Source organism: Saccoglossus kowalevskii, chromosome 4, assembly GCF_978046115.1.
Source record: "Saccoglossus kowalevskii chromosome 4, keSacKowa6.1, whole genome shotgun sequence".
NCBI classification, from domain to species: Eukaryota; Metazoa; Hemichordata; class Enteropneusta; family Harrimaniidae; genus Saccoglossus; species Saccoglossus kowalevskii.
Genome location: NC_140644.1, coordinates 952517 through 974138, shown reverse-complemented (window position 1 = coordinate 974138; position 21622 = coordinate 952517). Strand labels below are relative to the sequence as shown.

Below are 21622 nucleotides of genomic sequence, written 5' to 3'. Positions count from 1 at the left end.
CATGGTGTGTAAACTCACTTATCTCTCTTATCCTACCATGGTGTGTAAACTCACTTATCTCTCTCATCCTATCATGTTGTGTAAACTCACTTATCTCTCTCATCCTACCATGGTGTGTAAACTCACTTGTCTCTCTTATCCTACTATATTGTGTAAACTCACTTATGTCTCTCATCCTACCATGGTGTGTAAACTCACTTATCTCTGTTATCCTACTATATTGTGTAAACTCACTTATGTCTCTCATCCTACCATGGTGTGTAAACTCACTTATCTCTCTTATCCTACTATATTGTGTAAACTCACTTATCTCTCTCTATCCTACTATATTGTGTCACCTCACTTATCTCTCTCATCCCACCATGGTGTGTAAACTCACTTATCTCTCTTATCCTACCATGGTGTGTAAACTCACTTATCTCTCTATATCCTACCATGGTTTGTAAACTCACTTATCTCTCTTATCCTATCATAGTGTGTCACCTCACTTATCTCCCTTATCCTAAGTCTAATTTGTTTGGAAATATTGTATGTATTCTAAGTTACTAGGGTAATGTCAATAAAGTATATAGTTGTGAAAATTTCATTGCATTTCTTCAACATGGAGTTTCAGTGACTTTCCCAAAATTGTTTCTGCACAAATGGCATAATATTCTGAAATGGTGATAATGGGATGTGTATTGAAATTACCGGTACATCTTTATCATTCAGATTGAAAGCTGATTTGTTTTGATAATATTAGTTCAAGTTTTAATTTTTTTTCTTCCAGGTATAACAGCGCTATCTGCTGTAATAAAAGTGAATCCATCTTATGCATCTGAGCATCAGCTTGTTGTTATTGACTGTTTGGATGACCCAGATGAAACCATTAAAGTGAAGGTAAGTGTGGTCATCACACAGTGGGGTGGTACTCTATATTTCGATCCACAGTCCTGGAAATTTGGTATAACATGTTTCCCTGTTTCCTAATAGATACGCTTATTTACGTTATGCACATAACAAAATAAATTGTAGTTGAATGACCAAACATACAATGAGTGTAATTGCTGGTTTATGTGTGATTCTTTTGGAAATGCTCAAATGTGTTATATTTGTCATGTCTGTATTAGTTTTTAGGTCCGCTGTCGACTTTGTCGAGCGGAGCTTATCCTATGAGTGATTGTTCGTCCTCGTCCGTGTCAATGCTTTACTTTTTCGACTTCTTCTTGAAAACTGCAAGCCTCAATGCTTGTATACTTGGTGTATATGTACCTTAGGTAGACCTCTCTTAGGTTTGTTCATTTTGTAATGATATCTTTAATTCTCTAATTTTGGTGAATATTTTTGTCATTTTTGGTAAAAAGTGATATTTTTTACTTCTTGTTAAAAACCACAAGTCCAATTGCTTTGATATTACATATATAGGTACTACATGTGGACCACTCTCAAATTTGTTCCTTTCATGATGATATCTTCAATTGTCTAATTTTGATGATTATTTTTGTCATTTAAGGTGAAAGGTGATATTTTTGAATTCTTGTTGAAAACAGCAAGTTCCATTGCATTGATACTATACATATTGTTCATTTTCTGATGATGTCTTCAGTTCTTTAATTGAAATGTGCATTGCTAACAGTTGAGCTATCTCAGCCAACAGGCTGCTTGTCTGATATTTATGTTAAAATATTTTTGACACATTAATTAATTAATTTGACTTTTGTCTGTTTGTGAACAATTTTGCTAAATAGATTGTTGCTCCAAAAAAATCTGGCATAAGTATGAATATATCATAGTGTTGGAAAAATCAGGAAAATTGTCTGTTTATCTGGAAAATCAGGCAAACTGTTATGCCTTGATTTCAACCCATTATACTAAGGTCTGTTGTTTATCACTGACCAATGTATATATGTGTTATTGTAATTTTGAGTGGTTCTTGTCTCATTGATATCAGTGGAGTAGACAGATGTACATACATTTAAACAGACAGGGTAAAGTATTCCTTTTTATGTGCACATAGGAGTCAACAATTTACTCCATGACATACTGTAAAACATGTTGAAAAGCGACATACTATTTTAGCAAATTGTGGAGGTATGTATGGGGGTCTAAAAACTAACTCTGCGACGCTATTGTGCGACTCGCCGAATGTCTATTATTGCATTCTGCGACAGGATCGCAGTGTCATTCTGCGAAGAGCACGATTTCCATTGGTTGGTTGGTCGAAAAGCGTGAATCTCAATGGTCGATAGATGTAAGGGTGCACAGCATGCCTCATAGAAATGTTCAGTTTTAAATGATTATTTCGCTGACTGCTCGCGAACTACGGCAAACAAGTATTTATCGACGACATGCTACACGGTTCAGTAATCAGCAAGTATTTAACAATGATTTATTAACATATATAACATATATAACATGAAAGGGGTTACAAAACACATGCACGTTGGTGTTGGGTGCCTTATTACGGTGTACTATTAACATCAGGGAGCTGGTAACATTAACGCCATCTTGAAGTTGTAAGGCTTCGTTCGCAACTATGCTCATTAGCATAGGCGATAGCTTCAACACGAGTGGAACTCGAAGTACGTTTCACATGATGTTACGTTCTTTTTTTGTCATTAGCAAGTATAATTTGTCATGACTATATTCATCAAACTGTTTCTAGGCAATCAATATCGTTTTATTAAAAATATTAAGAGAGAAAAAACGTAAAGCTGTTTGATGGATTGAAACTACTGCTGAAGATAGAAAACTAAAACGGCAGTGTCAACGGAAAATTAGATGGGTGCACGCTCTCTGCATAAACGGAAACGATGGCTTTGTTTATTTGGTCGATGTCGACGAGCAACAGATTTCCTGTACTCACTTCCTCGTCTGATCAGCGGCCCTCAAGTAGTTGAAACTCTTTCACGTTGATGCGAATATTTCTGCCTAATCGTCCCTTTCGAACCACTCGCGAGGTTGGTCATAATATGACCTAGACGTGGTTGCAATCTGTTGCTATTCGGATGAAAAATTCTTGAAAAATAGATATAAATTGCGTAAACGAGGGGTGAACGCGAGAGTCCTGTAATTTTTCATCGGAATCACAACAGGCTGCTGGCAAGTCTAAATTAGTAAATATGACCATGAGTTGCAGATTTTTCTTTGCCTCGTCTGTCATTGGCGTCTTTGCTTTCTTTTTTTCATCGTAATTGCGTTAGTAAGATGATGTTATTAAAATAGAATATAGAAAATAAAACGATTTCTCAAACGAAGTCTTGACTGATAATAATGCTGACAATGGACGTTAGATTAATATGCATTGTTTGCGACAGGAAGCTTGTCACCCGATCTATCAGAATCGTCAACAACAGAGTATTACCGGTAGTGTACATATACATGTTATAAACATTATGCAAATATTAACGGAACGGTAGTAGTGTTAGCGTTTGAGCACTGGTCTTTCCGAAATTTCGAAAAGCTGGGATGATGAATCAAGGTACATGTACAAAGTAACCGTTTTATCAATTATTGAAAAATCAAGAAGAAAAAAAAAAGAAAATTTCCCTTCCCGCTACATTGAGATCATTATGGACCACCGAAATTTGGCATTCATTTAAAAAAATAAACCATAATTTTCAGTAATACTGACTTCGAAAATTATGATACAAAAATAATTCCATTCATACCACAAACCAACGCCGTTTTTGTTTACTTTTCACAACTGTTACAAAGTATTTCATTTCTGGTGATTAAAATACCTGCTAATCGATCGTAGACCACAAGTTTGGAGTCTGTTTATGATCCAAACGGAGGCAGACGATTGCAAACAACTGCTGTCATGGCAAAACGTTGCACATCGTGAATGATTTTTTTTCACTGCATGCAAATTATTTTCCTTGATGCACTCTACAAAGTCAAAGCAGACGTACGTACATTCGTTGCAGAACGCGTGAAAAGTACTTCGCATTCCACTCGCTTTGAAGCCGCTGCCTATGATAATGAGCATAGTCGTCGGGACTAAGCCTTACAACTCCAAGATGGCGATAACGTTACACCATAAATAGGCAGTCAAAACCAACGTGCACGTACGTTACACTATTTAATTTTTCTAGCCAGCGGTGTGAATGTCTATGTGTCATTTGTTTGGTCCCACATTGTGTCCTCCATGCGCTTGCCGATCACCGAACAGTGCAGCATGTCGCCGGTACATAGTGTTTACCCCCTTTTTTTACCATACCATTTTTACCATTTAAAACTCAATTTTTTATAAGGCATGCGGTGAACATCGACCATTGTGATTCGCGCTGTTCGACCCACCAACCAATAGGAATCGTGCTTTTCGCAGAGTGGCACTGCGATCCTGTCGCAGAGTGCAATAATCGACATTCGGCGAGTCGTACAATCGCGTCGCGTTAGTTTTTAGACCCCCATACATACATGGATTGTGGTAAAATAACGTAATAGCGAAATGTTGATTTTATTAATAGCGAATCTCTCTTGTCTTGTTGATTTCCTGTTTTCACATTACTTGTCTGAGGTAATTATTACCTCCATAAAAAGTGTAATAAGGAAGCACTCCAGATTATTACATTTTCTGTGTTTACAAAGTGTGTGTGTGGAGAAAAAGATGTTGTTTGGCTGCCATTTTGAATTTATAATGAAGTCATTAGCGACATTTTAAATTAGCGAATTAGTTCTAATGCTACAGTACTTGTTTTGATTGGTAATTTTTACAAATTTTACTAACAATTTTTTGTGAAACTTTATTGTTATTGTTAGTATTCACTGGATGATTGTGAAAAACATTTCAAATCATTCAGTCAATAATTCTTGGGGAAATATACTTTTTTTCAGACATTGGATCTTCTTTTTAAGATGACAAATCAGAAAAATATTGAAGTTATTTTTAAAAAAGTGCTTGAGTATCTTAACACTGCCAAGGATAACTACATCAAAAAAGACCTGGTTGCAAAGATTACTGATTTAGCTGAGAAATATCCTTTTGTATGTTCCTTTGTATTCTTAGGGGCAGACATCCCTGTATTTGCACCACTTGGCAACCATCACAGTGAAAACAAAAGCCAATCAACTCTCAGAAAACTGATTTTGTGTTGTTACTTTGACTTTAGCTGTTTTCATTGGCTCTTCAACTGGCATTCCACAGCAGCTCACACAGTGCCCATAGAAATACATGGTAGAGTGGTGCGCGTCATAGCAATGTGGAATGTTCTGTAGCATATCTTCGTCCCGATAATTTATCTCATGTTGTGAGCTAATAACACATTGAACAGTCCAGTACACATTATGTTTGTTCCTTTACTTAATTTCTACATATTCACCAAACAGCGAATGGTACCTGAACACTATCAATCATACATTCTTATTGGCTGGTGATCTAGTTCCAAGAGATGTCTCTAATAATCTAGTAAAACTACTGTCTGAAGGTAAGTGCAGTACAATTTTCAATTAAATACTGACTGGTCGATTTTAATTATGAATCAGTTTTGGTTGTCAACACGTAAGTGGTAGCCATTTTGTCTTTACCATTCCCAGTATTTAAATGCAGAATTCTAATTCTAGAAAAAAAAGCACCTGTAGTCAAATTGTTTGCCATGAAAATTGTTTTGAGTTATATCAATTAGTATGCAAATCATCTTATCATACTTGGACATGTTCTTCCAGACACAGAGGCAGTGGAATATGACAGAGAACTGAGACTGAAAGCTGTCGGTGTTTATTACAGACTACTGAGAAAAAGAAAATTACCTGATGCACTGATAAAAGTTGTTTGCTGGGTAGGTTATAGTTACCTCATGCACATGTATCTAGTTCCTGATGACAGTTTCAGCATATTAGTCTCACGACCTTTGACCCAATATTGTGTATATCTTGTATAATTCTATATATTACATTGAGTAATGTGTTGTGTTTATAATTCAGGTGCTTGGAGAGTTCTCCTATTTAGATGACTCTGTTCCCAAGACAGAAGTGATAGAAAGTTTATTCAAATTATTAGACGACACTTACACCGATGACAGCTACACATGTTGGATATTCACTGCAATTATGAAAATAACCTCACAGAGTGGAGTGTTTAGTGATGTCGTCAATGATGTCATAATAAAGTATAAAGATATAACTACAAATACAGAGTTACGACAGGTATGTACTCGGCGGATAACCTGACTGTAGCTGGTGTGAGCCTTCATGTCATCCATATATATGACATGTCATAATGTGTCATTCTATTTTGCAGAGAGTGTGTGAATTTGATAAACTGTCACATGATGTGGAGTTAATGAGGACAATTCTACCAGTACCCACACACCACATTGAGGTGAGTGACTTGAATTACAACAGATATGACTATAGAATAATTAAGTCATTCATAAAAAAAATGGCATATGAACGTACTGTAAAGTGCTTTATTAGTCCCCGTTCGGACGCAGTCCGAAAACGGGAACTTATGTTTTGATTTCTGTGCGTCTGTGCGTGCGTCCGTGCGTGCGTCCGGACCTGTATCTTAAAAATGCCTGGACCAATCACAATCAAACTTCACACATACATCATACATGATATTATACATATGCACGTCAATTTGTTTCACGATCAGATTCAAGATGGCCGAATGGCGGCCATTTCATAAAAATCAAGCATTTCTCGGATGTTTACAGATGGATTTTGTTCAAACTTGGTGTATACATTAGACATTATGGGACCTTGATGCAAATAATTTTGCTTTTCAGATTAGATTCAAAATGGCCGACTGGCGGCCATTTTGTTTTATTGAATGTGGTTCTTATGCCATGTCTGACTTGCTTTCACTGATTATGTTCAAATTTTAAATATTCATTATACATCATGTCATAGATAGACATATATTGGTTTGACGATCCAATTCAAAATGGCCGAATGGTGGTAATTTTTGTGCTAAAAAATCATCAAATATCAAGCATTTCTGGCATTTATAGATTTTGTTCAAACTTGGTACATACATTAGACATTACAGGTTTCTGATGCACATCATTTATTTTTCAGATCAGATTCAAAATAGCTGTCTGGCGGCCATTTTGTTTTAATGAATGGGCTTCTAGAGCCATATCTCCGACTTGTTTTGACCGTTTATGTTCAAATTTTAAATATTCATTATATAGATTTTGTTCAAACTTGGTACATACATTAGACATTACGGGTTCCTGATGCACGTCATTTTATTTTTCAAATTGATTCAAAATAGCTGACTGGCGGCCATTTTGTTTTAATGATTGGGCTTCAAGAGCCATATCTCTTAAATGCTTTGACTGATTATATTCAAATTTTATATATTCGTTATACATCATGTTGTATATATATATATATATATATATATATATATACACCGTATTACCCCGGGCACGCGCCCAGGGGCCTGAACGTACAAAGTCGGGAAAAATTGGGGGTGGGCTCTTACCCGAGGACCACCCCAAAAAAGATTTTAAAAAGTTGTTTTTGTGATCGTATGATAAGGTCAAATAAAGGAATGCTTTCGTACACTTTGTACACGTACTTATTTCTTGATTTATGCGAGGTTTCAATAAACATGAGCTCTCGGTCAAGAACTGTGGGAACACTAAGACACAGGGTCGAATTTCAAGAATAAAACTTGTTTTATGTCAGCGAATGAAGTTGTATTACTCACTGAAATTGGCTACAAAGTATGGTAAGTATTGTAATCAATGCACGGTTACTTTTTTAGTAACCGTGATCAGTGCAAGTCGAAACGGCCGGGGAAAAACTACCGCTTGTAATCCATCGTAATTACTGAAGAATAGCAGACAGGGTTATGAAACAAATAAACCTTTTATTACTGATGTGAAATATTTACAAACTATTGTGAATACATAAACATATCCAAATGGCGATACATAAAAAACAGACTGAAAATAAACTCTGGTCGACCTCATTAACATGATTTAACCATGCACCCACACACATGACAAAATTATGATGCAACAAGTTCCCATCGTTGGCATGCCTCATTATGGTTATTGTAATGGACTTGAGGTCGGCAAAATGTTTTTTTCTTCAATGACAGAAAAATAATCCACATGACCGTAATGCCATAGCTGTGATGACGGATGGAAAGAAAGTAGCAAGTTTACGACGTGATGTCTCAAAAGTGCTAGCTCCCGTTCACAGTCAGCTGGCATCGGTGTCGCTGGGTGTATATGATAGAGGGAAGTTGTGCAACCAAATTTGCCGAGTTCGCAGTTTTTCGTCGTTAAAAAAATAACTAAGGCAAAAACTCACGATTTTTCAGCATTTTTGTAATAAAGACATTATTCTCTATCAATAATCCGCCCAAAATAGAAACATTTCCACTAATTCTTGTGTTTTTTCAACGTTTTTTGAAAAACCTGCGATTAGGCTTCGAAAGTAGAACATTCCGGAGGGGGTGAAACGAAAGAGCCAAACTTAACACGTAAAAATAGAACGCGTATTTTGACCTCTACGTGGCCAACCAATGGCTGGACATGGATACGTTTTTGGTCGTTGCCAAAGAGCCCCGCGTCCATCGCCTGGCGATGCTCTTCCAATGAGTTTTTAAGTAAAAACACAAACAAAACTGCCCTTTTCAGGGCCACCACACACTCCAAAAAGAGAACTACCATAACAAACACACTATTTAAATAAATCAAACGCGTTCGTTTTTGACAAATAAAACTTTGTATGTGTTACAGATGTATTCCTTATTTGGGAAATTTTTACCACATTCAACTGATTTTCTTTGTTTAGATTGAATGTATTAATTAACATTGTAGCTGGTATATGCACATAATCATATTTAGAAAACAAATCAAAATGGTGTGCATCATTTAGAGATGCCACAAAATTTTGACATCCTGTCACTAAGAACTAGACAGTTTTCAGAAATGCCACAAGGTTTTGACATCCTGTCACTAAAAACTAAGACAGTTTTCAGTACTTTTACAAGATCTTGTGTTATGCGTGAAGGACAAAAAGTGAATGATTTTATTTTAAATTTTATTTTATTGTAGTTCAGTGTTGAATTACGAATCTTTTAGAAAGGATTGATTCTATTTTGTTGGTTCTTGTTTGTAGATTGATTCCACCCTGTCATTTCTTGATGAGTATGTATCAGATGCTTTGGCACAGGGAGCAGCAACTTATAAACCCAAACAACAAAGACAACTACAACCAACAACAACTTTAGGTAAGACAGTAAAACAGCTGATGCTCATACATACTCATGAACTGTAAATGTTGACGGCATTTGATATACTTGATATTGGTTGAATGAATGACAATTTACAGTGCTTAAAATAAACATTGATCTTTAGTTGTCATTTGCTATGCTCATGGTTTTCAATTCTCCAAACACAATTTATACAAATGAGCTAATAAACATGTTATGTATTAAAATAAGATGATACACATGCACCTGGAATATGCATATATGCAGACAGACTTGATTTTGTTCTTTTTATTTTCATTAAAATGCATTTTAGAAGTATCTTAATGTATCTCCTTGAGATTCAGTAAGGTATACAAACAATGCCTACTCTCAGTTTGTGGAGATTCAGTGTGAAGCTTACTGCTTAAGGTTACAGTGTGCAGTCTCTGTTTTTCATAAACTCTTCTCAGCTTAGCAATTAAATTTCTATCCTATGCTTTTCACCCCTGCTTTCCTCTACATTTCTTATCTTGGATCTTTCAGTTAAAAAAGGTAAGGTCAGATGTAATTGTGTTACTGTAAAATACTTGATTATTCCCCGTTCGGACGAAGTCCGAAAACGGGGACTTATAATTCGGTCTCTGTCCGTCCATGCGTGCGTCCGTTCGTAGTCATATCTCAGAATCCCTTGGACCGATTCCGTTCATTCTTTGCATGTGCCTAGTACATATGCACATTCAGTGGTATGGCGTTTCGATTCAAAATGGCCGACTGGCAGCCATCTTGTTTTTTGAAAGTGTTGTATTTTGGACATGCTTTGTCAGTTGTCATTCAAACTTGGTACATAGATTATACATGTTAGGATACATGTCCATGACAATTTGTTTCAAAATCTGGTCAAGGATGGCCGATTGACAGCCATGTGACTTTTTGGCCTTACTGCTATATTTCCACAATTTATGTACTATTTTCATTCATATTTGGTGTGTTTCAAAAAAAAAAAACTTATGTTGCCCTCAAGTCAGAAAATTGAAAAATTGGGTCAGTCGTATTTTTTTATTTTTTTTTAAACTCATCAAAACTAAGGGTATCATAAATAGCCCAGGTATATGGGAATAAAAAACACGACCCGATGTTTCATATTTGTCGGTCGGTCGCTGAGGGCAACAAAACAATTTTTTTTGGCCTTACTGGTAATAGTTATATAAATACGCAAATGACAGAGAGGTGTCTATGGTCAAAATAAGTTATGTATAAGTTAATGAACCAGCATATATTAAGGTAGTGAGAAGGGTTTTGTGACGTATTTAAATAAAACATTCTCTGTGGTCTCGTTCAGAACAGTAATTTAGGTTATATATATCAAAAGACTAAGTATAGAGGTGCAAGTTCGCACAAACTGGACAGTCATTGTTTACATAATTATCACGTGACATCAAAAATGGCGAACCTTGTAAAAATGACTAAGTCCGCGATTGCGAGAGCACACTGCGGAATTTCCTGGAGAAATTTACGTCATGCATTGTCCATTATCAAGTTCATTGAAATGTGTCTCCGATAATCAAAAGACCTATTATTCCGATTTCTATGCAGGTTTGTTTTTTTGTCCCCAAATTATTTCATACTTAGCACCTTTAACAGACTATTATTCTGTGACAAAGCATTTTCTTTAAAAACCCAGACATAATTCGCACCATCATTATCTTTTGAACGATAACTGCGAGTTTGAATGTCCTAGTCCGAACGCACTTGATTTGGCAGCGGTCCCAATGAGTCGTACTCGATCAAAACTTCAACTCGAGAAAAACGCGAAAAACAGTTTTGGTTAATAAAAAACTGTAGATTTGCTGCATTATTATAAATATACACTAAAAATGGCCAAACATATTAACCACTGATATCATAGAACTCATAAAGAGTGTCAGATAATGAATAATTTCAAGCTCGAGCGTGAAAAATGAAGAAAACTGCTGGCATTTGAGTTCGTACTCCAGGAACGTTCGGGTTTTCCATTGTTATGCAAACGAACAACGAGGGATAATCCTCTGACAAACATTACTGTCCTACTGTACACGCTGACAGTGTACAAACAAGCTAATCCTTCAAGTGTCTCTGATAAGACAACTAATAAAACGGTTTTCATGGTGAAATAAAATGGCCGATGTTTGAAAAAAAATTGCTGTGTCAGAGTGCGACACTGAGTGGCAGATTTTTCTTTGCCTCGTCTGTCAACGCTTTCTTTCTATCTTCGCCATTGCATTAGAAAAAATTTGTATTAGTACAATAGAATATTGACTTGGAAAATAAAACGATTGAAAAGAAAGTTGTGCAAAGTTACAGTACTCCTTTCGCACAACCTCCCGCCCGCTTCTGCTTTCCAATCACCTTTTTCTCTCGCCTTTGCGACCGCTTGTTGAACTCGACCGGACAATTTCCGCTTTATTTTTGACCGCGCAAACCGCGAAATATCAACGCCCACCTGCTCGCTTGCGCGCATTTAAGATTCGGACTAACAGAATAATTTCCGAGGTTCACATTGTCTTATAATTGTCTTTCTGGTTTTTATAGATGTTCAACAGCTGACAAAAGTTCAAATACTTTTTGTTTTAACTATCTATAATTATATGCACGCAACCTGACCCTTTGACCTCGATTTGGCTTGGACTGAATATTTTATTTTAAACAATATTCTGACGTGAAATACAAAGCGATAAGCGGTCGATGTAAAAGCGGGAGGTTGGGCGAAATGAGTACTGTATGACCATGTTTCTTCGACGAAGTCTCGACTGACAATAATGCTGACAATAGACGTTAGATAAACACGCATTGTTTGCAACTGGAAGCTTATCACCCGTTATATCAGAATCGTCAACAACAGAGTATACAGATAAGATGTTATCATTTAAACCCTTTCAAAGATAAACATTATGCAAATATCCACGAAACGCCAGTTGTAGTCTTTTTTGCTAGTGTTTTAAAATACTAATTTGAGCAACGTTATTTTGCAATTTCGATCTTTTGTAAACCTGGGGTGATGTATCAAGGTCTAAAGTAATCGTTTTATAAATTTTTGAAAAATCAAGAAAAAAGTGAAAATTTCCCTTCTCGCTACCTTAAACACAGTTTTTGGTTAAAGAACTCATCTTATGAAAATACACTTCTACTGGTAATAGAAAAAATACAGTATGTATTAATTTTGAATGTGATCACCTTTGGCTTGCATACTTTATATAGAATCAATCCCATGTTTTGCAAACTAGGAACATCACTTGTTTGTAAAGCTGGTTGATACAAGTGACGCCATGGCTAGTATCATCCTCAAACAAAGGTGAGAGGCGTATCAGCCAGCTTTATGAATAAGGGATATATATAACTTTTTTATCACATAACCAACTCAGAGTTTCAAAACGAAAAAAAATTTAAAATTTTATCGAAGTGAGCTTACGAATCATATGCTAATTAATTGTGATGACAAAGTTTCCAGTTAATGGTGCCAATGGTTAGTGAAATTGGCAGAAATATTACTCTTTTTAGCAACAATTAAGTGAATGTCATTACACAATGTGAGTCAGAAATTCTTATATCGCAACAATAAAACTGGTGCCACTGCATGATTTATTTTCTTCCTCTGCATATGCATAGTGCTTCCTTTGAAATATCTGTTAGGTATGTTCTACAGTATTAAAAACATCACTACTGTGAGGGATATGTAATATTGTTAAATATAAAGTCACTATATATCAACACTGATACTCTCGGCTGTCGCCCTCTTTCGAATTGCCGATGGAACTTTCAAGTCATAAATATATTTCTAGAGCTGCGCACTTCCGTAAAACATGAAAATCTTTTTCAAATATATTTTTCTCTGTGAAAACTTCTCAGCAACACCAGCTGACAATGTGTCTGGACATTAAATACACTAAAATTACTCCAAAAATATTTCAATGGCGATGGATACACCGTTAAAAGGGTGCAGAAACCCACCGATATGGTGTTTCCAGGTTGATCTGCCATGTTGTTTCTGTGCTAGCTTGGTCACTCCGCTCCTTCGCTTGTATGTGCTCCCACTTCCTCTGGTAATTTTTTTAAAACCTAGAAGCCTTCTACATGTACTTTGTATTACATGGGTACATGTTTTTTTTTTCTAGTGAGTAAACCATCTTTGTGGGCTGGATTGAATTTTAAACCATATGAGAGTCCAACAGCATCTGCAGCTAGTACACTCTCCTTGTCATCGTCACCGCATGCCTCACCTATGATGGTAGTAGCTCTGGATCCGTCATTGAGTTCAGGATCTTCTGACTCCACCAATCTATTGGATATCAGGTAAGACATCTACCAGGCTGCTTGTACTTGTATCATTGAGTTCAGGATCTTCTGACTCCACCAATTTATTGGATATCAGGTAAGACATCTACCAGGCTGCTTGTACTTGTATCATTAAGTTCAGGATCTTCTGACTCCACCAATCCATTGGATACCAGGTAAGACATCTACCAGGCTGCTTGTACTTGTATCATTGAGTTGAGGATTTTCTGACTTCACCAATCCATTGGATACCAGGTAAGACATCTACCAGGCTGCTTGTACTTGTATCATTGATTTCAGGATCTTCTGAATCCACTAATCCATTGGATACCAGGTAAGACATCTACCAGGCTGCTTGTACTTGTATCATTGAGTTCAGGATCTTCTGATTCCACCAATCCATTGGATAACGGGTAAGACATCTACCAGGCTGCTTGTACTTGTATCATTGAGTTCAGGATCTTCTGATTCCATCAATCCATTGGATATCAGGTAAGACATCTACCAGGCTGCTTGTACTTGTATCATTGAGTTCAGGATCTTCTGACTCCACCAATTTATTGGATACCAGGTAAGACATCTACCAGGCTGATTGTACTTGTATCATTGAGTTCAGGATCTTCTGATTCCACCAATCCATTGGATAACAGGTAAGACATCTACCAGGCTGCTTGTACTTGTATCATTGAGTTCAGGATCTTCTGACTCCACCAATCCATTGGATACCAGGTAAGACATCTACCAGGCTGCTTGTACTTGTATCATTGAGTTCAGGATCTTCTGATTCCACCAATCCATTGGATAACAGGTAAGACATCTACCAGGCTGCTTGTACTTGTATCATTGAGTTCAGGATCTTCTGATTCCACCAATCCATAGCATAACAGGTAAGACATCTACCAGGCTGCTTGTACTTGTATCATTGAGTTCAGGATCTTCTGACTCCACCAATCCATTGGATACCAGGTAAGACATCTACCTGGCTGCTTTTACTATTACATTTTCTTCCATATGAAGTGTATAAAATGTATTTATTTGTTTTCATTGTATCTTGTATTTATATGTATAATGTACTTTGGAAATAAAGAGAATTGATTTGTCACAAGAGGAATCATTTTAAAAATACCTGATAGTTGGTTGCATCGCAAAATGATGGTGCACAAAACACAATAAACAAATAATATAAAAAAAGAAACTTTTTTTTTTAATTAATATTAATCAAAATGGTGCTGTAGCGGCCCCCATTTCTGAATAAAATGTTTTTCACTTAAAATATGTTTTTCAGTACTCATTTCTCCTTTACATTTCTAAAATGGGTTAAAGACTGGGTTGCATTTGTATAACGAATTGTATATAGAAGATATTTACCTAACAAAATAAGATGGTTAAGCAGAACACACTGCTCTGGTATTCCAAAGACTACATTCATACAAGTCATTCATTGCATGTTTATATGTTTCCAATATTACTCCTGAATCTAAATCTACACTGACGATTGAATTATTAGAACAGCATTCATTCTTTTATAATTTAAAAACACTTCTCATTTTTTCAGAACACCTGGTCTTAATCTTAAAGATGTCAAGAAAGTTTGGTCTAAAGAAGGATACTCAAAGTCCTCTAAAACCATTGCCATCAAGGGTAAAGAACAGCTTAAAAAATCAAACCCAGTAACTGAGGTGAGGTTCTAAGTGTTTTCTTTGAATGATTCTTTGACATATCATTTACTTTTTGGATAAAATCTTCAGCCATAATACATAAACCCTTATGTGGTTTACCATAGTATTGATAGTATACAGGGTGTTTGCAACTCATTACAGATATATGTCACTTTAAATTACTGTAAATTTCTTTTGTTTTCATCCCTTCTGTTAACATCCAAGTGAAAATAAAGTATTTTACATAATAGTGTTGAGAAAGGCAATACAGTTTATCATTAAATGTTGAAATGTTACAATGTTGGTGTCTATACTTGTATGTTTACTACATGTACATGTATGAGGACTATGCTAGTACTCAATGCTTTTCAGGATAGAAGTATTGTCTAATAATTTTAAAGACTCTTCATTATGCCCACACTTTCATATGTGTCCATTGATGTCTACAACTTTTAGTAACTAGCACAATGGTTTTTTTTTCTGATCCAGCTAAACGCAGTAGAAAAGGTTACACCCCAAAATAAATCTCTTCCATTGACAACAGAGTCATCCCCCACATCACTTGATATATCTGATGAGGAGATGAGAAAATTGAAACTTGCAAATGCATTGTTCAGTGGAGTGACTTCTAATACAACACCTAAACAGGTATAGATATTTACGTATGTTTGGATCACAATGTCAATTCCATAAAATGTATCTTTATTACTAAGAGTTTCTGATACTCGTATATATACCATGCATATATTTTTATGTCTAATAACTTCTGTCTCTTGAACCATTTCTGTGCTGTACTATTACTCTATTATTAATCAAACAAACCATATCATCAACAACAACTGTTATAATTATATTTTAATTATTTATGTTTTCTTGTGAATAATATTTACTTTTTCTTGGTGCATTTCAGACATTGGGGAGCAGAGCAGGCAGACTTTTTTCACAAGAACAAATACAGCAAAGAAACACACCATTTACAGATGTTCTCATAGAGGGCGTGCGAAAATCACCAACTGAGAATTCAAGTATTGATTTATTAGCTGGAATTGATTTCATGACTGTTGATCAGAAAGAGATTGATCGTATTGGTGTCAGCAGTGGTGACACTGCCGGTGTGGAGTGTGCCACTGGTTCTACTCAAAATACAAAACTAATAGATGTGGTGTTATCACAAACCCATGGAGACATTGTTGGTGAAGTACAGGGAGAAGTTGACAACAAAAAAAGCACAAGATGCAAGCAATTCGATTCACTTCAAGGAAATCTAACATTGGAGTCAGATTTTAACAGTGTGCACGCTGGTGACCATAAACATGTTGAAAACATTTCTGGTCTTAAGGATCTTAATATAAACACTTTTAGAAACAATAAATTAACTGTTAGTATAAAGACAAGTGATGTTTTGAGACCTGGAGAAAATATATCATCACACGATTCAAACACTGACAGTGTGATATCATATTCAGACAACAATGACAAACTCCCACAAACAAAGAAATCAGTTTTATCTGAACAATCCTTACTGACTAAAGATACGGTGACTGTCTCTAATGTTGGTCTACTCGACAGTGAATATGATGATCCGCAAAATGAACAAGAACCAGACCATTTTGCTCCCAGACTTCCCCAAGATCTAAAAGGATTTGATCATTCTAAGGAGTATAGCAATTTGACATCAGACTCTATATTACGGGTTTTATCGACAAAAGTCTGGAAGTCAGATTCTTTAATAATTGTACTATTTCTACAAAATCAGAGTATACATGCAATCAAGGATGCAACAGTGAAAGTTGATGTTCCATCTAATCTTAAGGTCAGTATATTTAATTACAATAGGCAGTATTGACAGTTTATCTCTTCGGCCTAAAGTTTTTTTCAACTAAAATGATTTAATCAAATATCACAATGTGTTTGTGAAATACTGAAGCATTTGAAGTGATAGTCGTAAGGCCTTCGGGACTGTTATAAGTCGCTATGCCATCACTCTCCACTATATAGAAACCAATCACAAGTCACGGGGAAATACAATATTTACTCCTGAATTTCAGAGTTTTGCTGAGCGAAATGTTCGAAAACATGTTCTATCTTCAAGGTAAAAAAATAGAACCAATTTGTACTTCTGGAGATGGATTATCAGACAGTGAACAGAAAATGTCGACACAAGATTGATTTTTTTTTGTGCCAGGCGACAGTTCTGGACATTGAGTGTCACTGTTGTCTCTCCTTACATTTTTTTTGTATGTGCAAATTGCAAGAGCTAGTGCTGACACATAGTGCATTTTGCCACAGAAGTCATATTCATGTTTGGGACTAAATGACAGGGCTGTGTGGCCATCTCTCTGTCAAATGTCATTTTTTTAATGCGCTATCCTGGCGTCAACCAGGCCCGGTCGAACACAAGCACCTGCAGACCTTAACCAAAGTTCCCCCAAAGTCACATTCGTTAGTGAATCAATCTCGGCCAGTGGAATTGGCCTTCCCATTGGGTTGGGTTGGGGTCGACCCTTTGATGTTCAGCCTAAGGTAGGATTTGAACTTCGGTCTACTGATCATGAGTCTGATGCGACAACCACTATGCTACCAGTGACCGGTTGACACAAGATAAACAAGCATATGCGTGGTATTTAGTATCTCATGTTTTGACCTTTCTATGCAGATAAGCTTCACCGATATGCATATTTTATCACTTCATCCAGATGCATGCATAATTAATAGCAAGGCTGAGCCTTCAGCCTGTAACAAGCCTTATGGCCTTTGCTTTGAATGCCTTTGGCATTTCACAAACGCATTACAGCATTTGATTAAATCATTTTAAAAAAAATATTAGGCCTGGGGAAATGTAGACATTCTTCTAATTTTCTGAAGGTACAATCTGATTAAAATAAGCTTTGCATATAATTTCCTTTTTTCGTTTTATTATCTACTTAAATTTTAGTTACTACTTATTTGCAGAATTAACATCTCCCAGAAAGTAGGAACAACTAAATTTAAATGAAAAAATAATAGTACTTAAAACATAAATCATTTTAAAAAAGGAGCACAATCAGAACTGATGATTATTGTTAGGTTTGGCAGCTTCATATCCAGTGTCTGAATGTGTAACAATTGCTATAGATGTGCAATGAATCGAGCAAAGTACATATATGTAGATAATGAGGTCCATTGAAAGTACTATAAATGTATTAATTATTCACTTGGTTTTATTTTTAATTTCGCTGATAAATAAATCCGCTAAATTGAATCTACATGAGCATGTAAAATAACATTAAAACTATTTTGTGAAATTGAAACACAATGATTATGCTCAAATTTCAAAATAGTGAAAATAAATGCTTTTACAGTATCTGTCAAATCACAATAGACATACATGTATATATATTTGTATTATTCACTTGTACATGTACTGTGTCATTAGTACTCTATTTATTTTCTACATAGGCTGTCATCGATGGGAATGAGTGCAATTCAATAACTGTATCTGAAATCATCGCCAATTGCTGTCAGTCCAGCATAGTCACTTTTACTTGTATAGCGCCCTCACTCAACATGGTACTCGGTGGTCAAATATGTTACAAAGATAAAACTAATACTTCAAAAAGATTGTTTTTTAACTTGTCTATTTACATGACTGATTTATTAAGGTAAGTTTTTTTTATTTTCCATGCTTAGTGAAACACTTGTGTTGTTATAGCTCTACATATCCATCCTCAAATCAGCATCAAGCTACAAACAAGCTTGTGCATTTCTCTACTCATCTAATCACATGTCACTTGACTGTTTTTTATCAAAGGTCACATGACTAGACCTGATTTGCATCAAAGGTCAAATGAATAGACCTGATTTGCATCAAAGGTCACATGACTATACCTGATTTGCATCAAAGTTCACATGACTGAACCTGATTTGCATCAAAGGTCACATGAATAGACCTGATTTTCATCAGAGATTACTTGACTAGACCTGATTTGCATTAAAGGTCACATGACTAGACCTGATTTGCATTAAAGGTCACATGACTAGACCTGATTTGCATCAAAGGTCACATGATTATACCTGATTTGCATCAAAGGTCACATTACAAGACCTGATTTGCAACAAAGGTCACATTACAATACCTGATTTGCAACAAAGGTCACATTACAAGACCTGATTTGCAACAAAGGTCACATTACAATACCTGATTTGCAACAAAGGTCACATGACAATACCTGATTTGCAACAAAGGTCACATGACAATACCTGATTTGCAACAAAGGTCACATGACTAGACCTGATTTGCAACAAAGGTCACATGACTAGACCTGATTTGCAACAGAGATCACATGACTAGACCTGATTTGCAACAAAGATCACATGACTAGACCTGATTTGCAACACAGATCACATGACTATGCCTGATTTGCATCAAAGATCACATGACTGAACCTGATTTGTTGGTAATGATCTTTGCACATATGTTACCTTATATGGAAGTTGATGCGCTATAAACATGCATAAAAAAAGATTGCATCAAAGGTCACATGACTACCTGATTTGTATCAAAGATTACATGACTATACTACGGCAACCGAGGTGGCTCACAACATGGCATTTTATAAAACCATTTTTACTATTCATTTTAATTTTATAATTCCTTTTTAAACACCATTTTCGGTTCTGAAATGGATTTTTAAAACCCACTTTCGTTTCTGATATCTGTTTTCATTTAAAAAAAAACAATTGTTTAAATCCATTTTCATTTTCAAAATCCATTTTTAATTTCAAAATCCATTTTCGTTTTTAAAATCCATTTTCGTTTTCAAAATCCATTTTTATTTTTAAAATCTGTTTTCATTTTCAAAATCCATTTTCATTTTTAAAATCCATTTTCTTTTTTTAAATCCATTTTCATTTTTAAAATCTGTTTTTGTTTTTACCTGACTAATCCGTTTTTATTTGAAAAATCCATTTTCACTCTTTTGTTGAGATTTGAAGTATAGGTATATACGTATTTTTCACGTTGAGGCAAATTTTCCACCAGAATTTACATAAAAATCGCTGTTGTTTCCCGCCTATCGCCTATTATTTTTTCACTAAGATTCTCACGTGTTTTGTATATCATTTCAACTTGACCTCTTATAGTGTGTTTTTTATTTCCACCAGTGATGTTTCCTTGGTAAGGCTTCTTTACGTAAGTTATTCTTCAGGCTATAACTTTATCCGTGGTTCCGCGGCGATTTTGGTCCATAAAGTGTCCTTGGCCTCATCGGTCGGCTTACACTTTGGCGTTGAATGCATTTGTGGTCAGGCTTGTCCACCGACGACGCTGTCTTGTTTACCGACAATACCCTACCCGGTACCAAAACGCAGCAAAACCACAGCTATAACTTATTCTAATCAACCTTGGAGCTCTCATTTTATCAGCTGTAACGTTGATACTCAGATTAGAAGAAGTTATAGCTGTGGGTCTGCTGCATTATCGTACCGGATAAGGTACTGTCAGTATACAAGGCAGCGTCATCTGTGTATGTACAGGCATTCCACGCCACAGCGTAAGCCGACAGATGAAGCTAAGAACCCTCTATGGATCCAAAAACGCCGTGGAACCACGGCCAAATAGGTTATAGTCAATATCATGGAAACGTCACTGGTGGAAATAACAAAAATGCCAGAATCCGAGTTATAATTCCTAGTCACGCAGTATGAGGTCAGAGGGCGAGGTCACAGGTCAAAAAGTGGAAATGAAAATGGATTTTGAAAACGAAAATGGATTTTAAAAATGAAAATGGAATTTGAAAATGAAAATGGATTTTAAAAATGAAAACAGATTCCAAAAATGAAAATGGATTTAAACAATTGGTTTTGAAAATAAAAACAGAAACCAGAAACGAAAGTGGGTTTTAAAAATCGATTCCATAACCGAAAATGGTGTTTAAAAAAGGATTATAATAAAATAAAAATGAGTTTTCAAAATGTAAATGAATTGTAAAAATGGTTTTATAAAATGCCACGTTGTGAGCCACCTCGGTTGCCTTACTATACCTAAAAAAGAGATTGATTTTTTTTTTTGAGTATTTTTTTATATGAATATGATTTTTTTTATGAAAACTTTTATTTTTAGGCCATTAAAATTAACAACTGATGAGTTTGGTGTGAAATGGAAAATGTACTCTAATGACAAAAAACTGAAGTTACAGATAGAAAAAGTTAAAACAATTCAAGAATTCATGAATATTGTGCAAAATCAGTTACACATTGAACCAGTTGATATTATTGGTGAGTATGGTTTATGGTTTCACAGCAACATCAACAGAATACATGTTCCATAAGATATAATATTAGGTTATCTCGAGAGTACCTCTCAAAGTAACCCATATTAGGGATTATTTAAATGAGAGCTGATACATTTTATCAATGTTGCTGACGTAATTTAACCCATATTAGGGGTAATTCAAATGAGAGCTGATACATTTTATCAATGTTGCTGACGTAGTTTAACCCATATTAGGGGAAATTCAAATGAGAGCTGATACATTTT

The 21622-nt window shown here is 35.6% G+C and overlaps 1 protein-coding gene across 1 annotated transcript in view; it reads left to right on the top strand.

Annotated features, from left to right (window-relative positions):
- LOC102803292 (AP-4 complex subunit epsilon-1-like) overlaps positions 1-21622 on the top strand; it is a 55263-nt gene that overhangs the window by 7571 nt on the left and 26070 nt on the right. Inside the window, exons 2-14 of the mRNA XM_085498192.1 lie at positions 770-879; positions 4819-5032; positions 5256-5408; positions 5647-5759; positions 5905-6126; positions 6221-6301; positions 9067-9178; positions 13288-13465; positions 15003-15126; positions 15595-15753; positions 16016-16918; positions 18544-18746; positions 21206-21360. Coding sequence (XP_085354318.1) covers positions 770-879; positions 4819-5032; positions 5256-5408; positions 5647-5759; positions 5905-6126; positions 6221-6301; positions 9067-9178; positions 13288-13465; positions 15003-15126; positions 15595-15753; positions 16016-16918; positions 18544-18746; positions 21206-21360 — 2727 coding nt within the window. The remainder of the gene's footprint in view (positions 1-769; positions 880-4818; positions 5033-5255; positions 5409-5646; positions 5760-5904; positions 6127-6220; positions 6302-9066; positions 9179-13287; positions 13466-15002; positions 15127-15594; positions 15754-16015; positions 16919-18543; positions 18747-21205; positions 21361-21622) is intronic.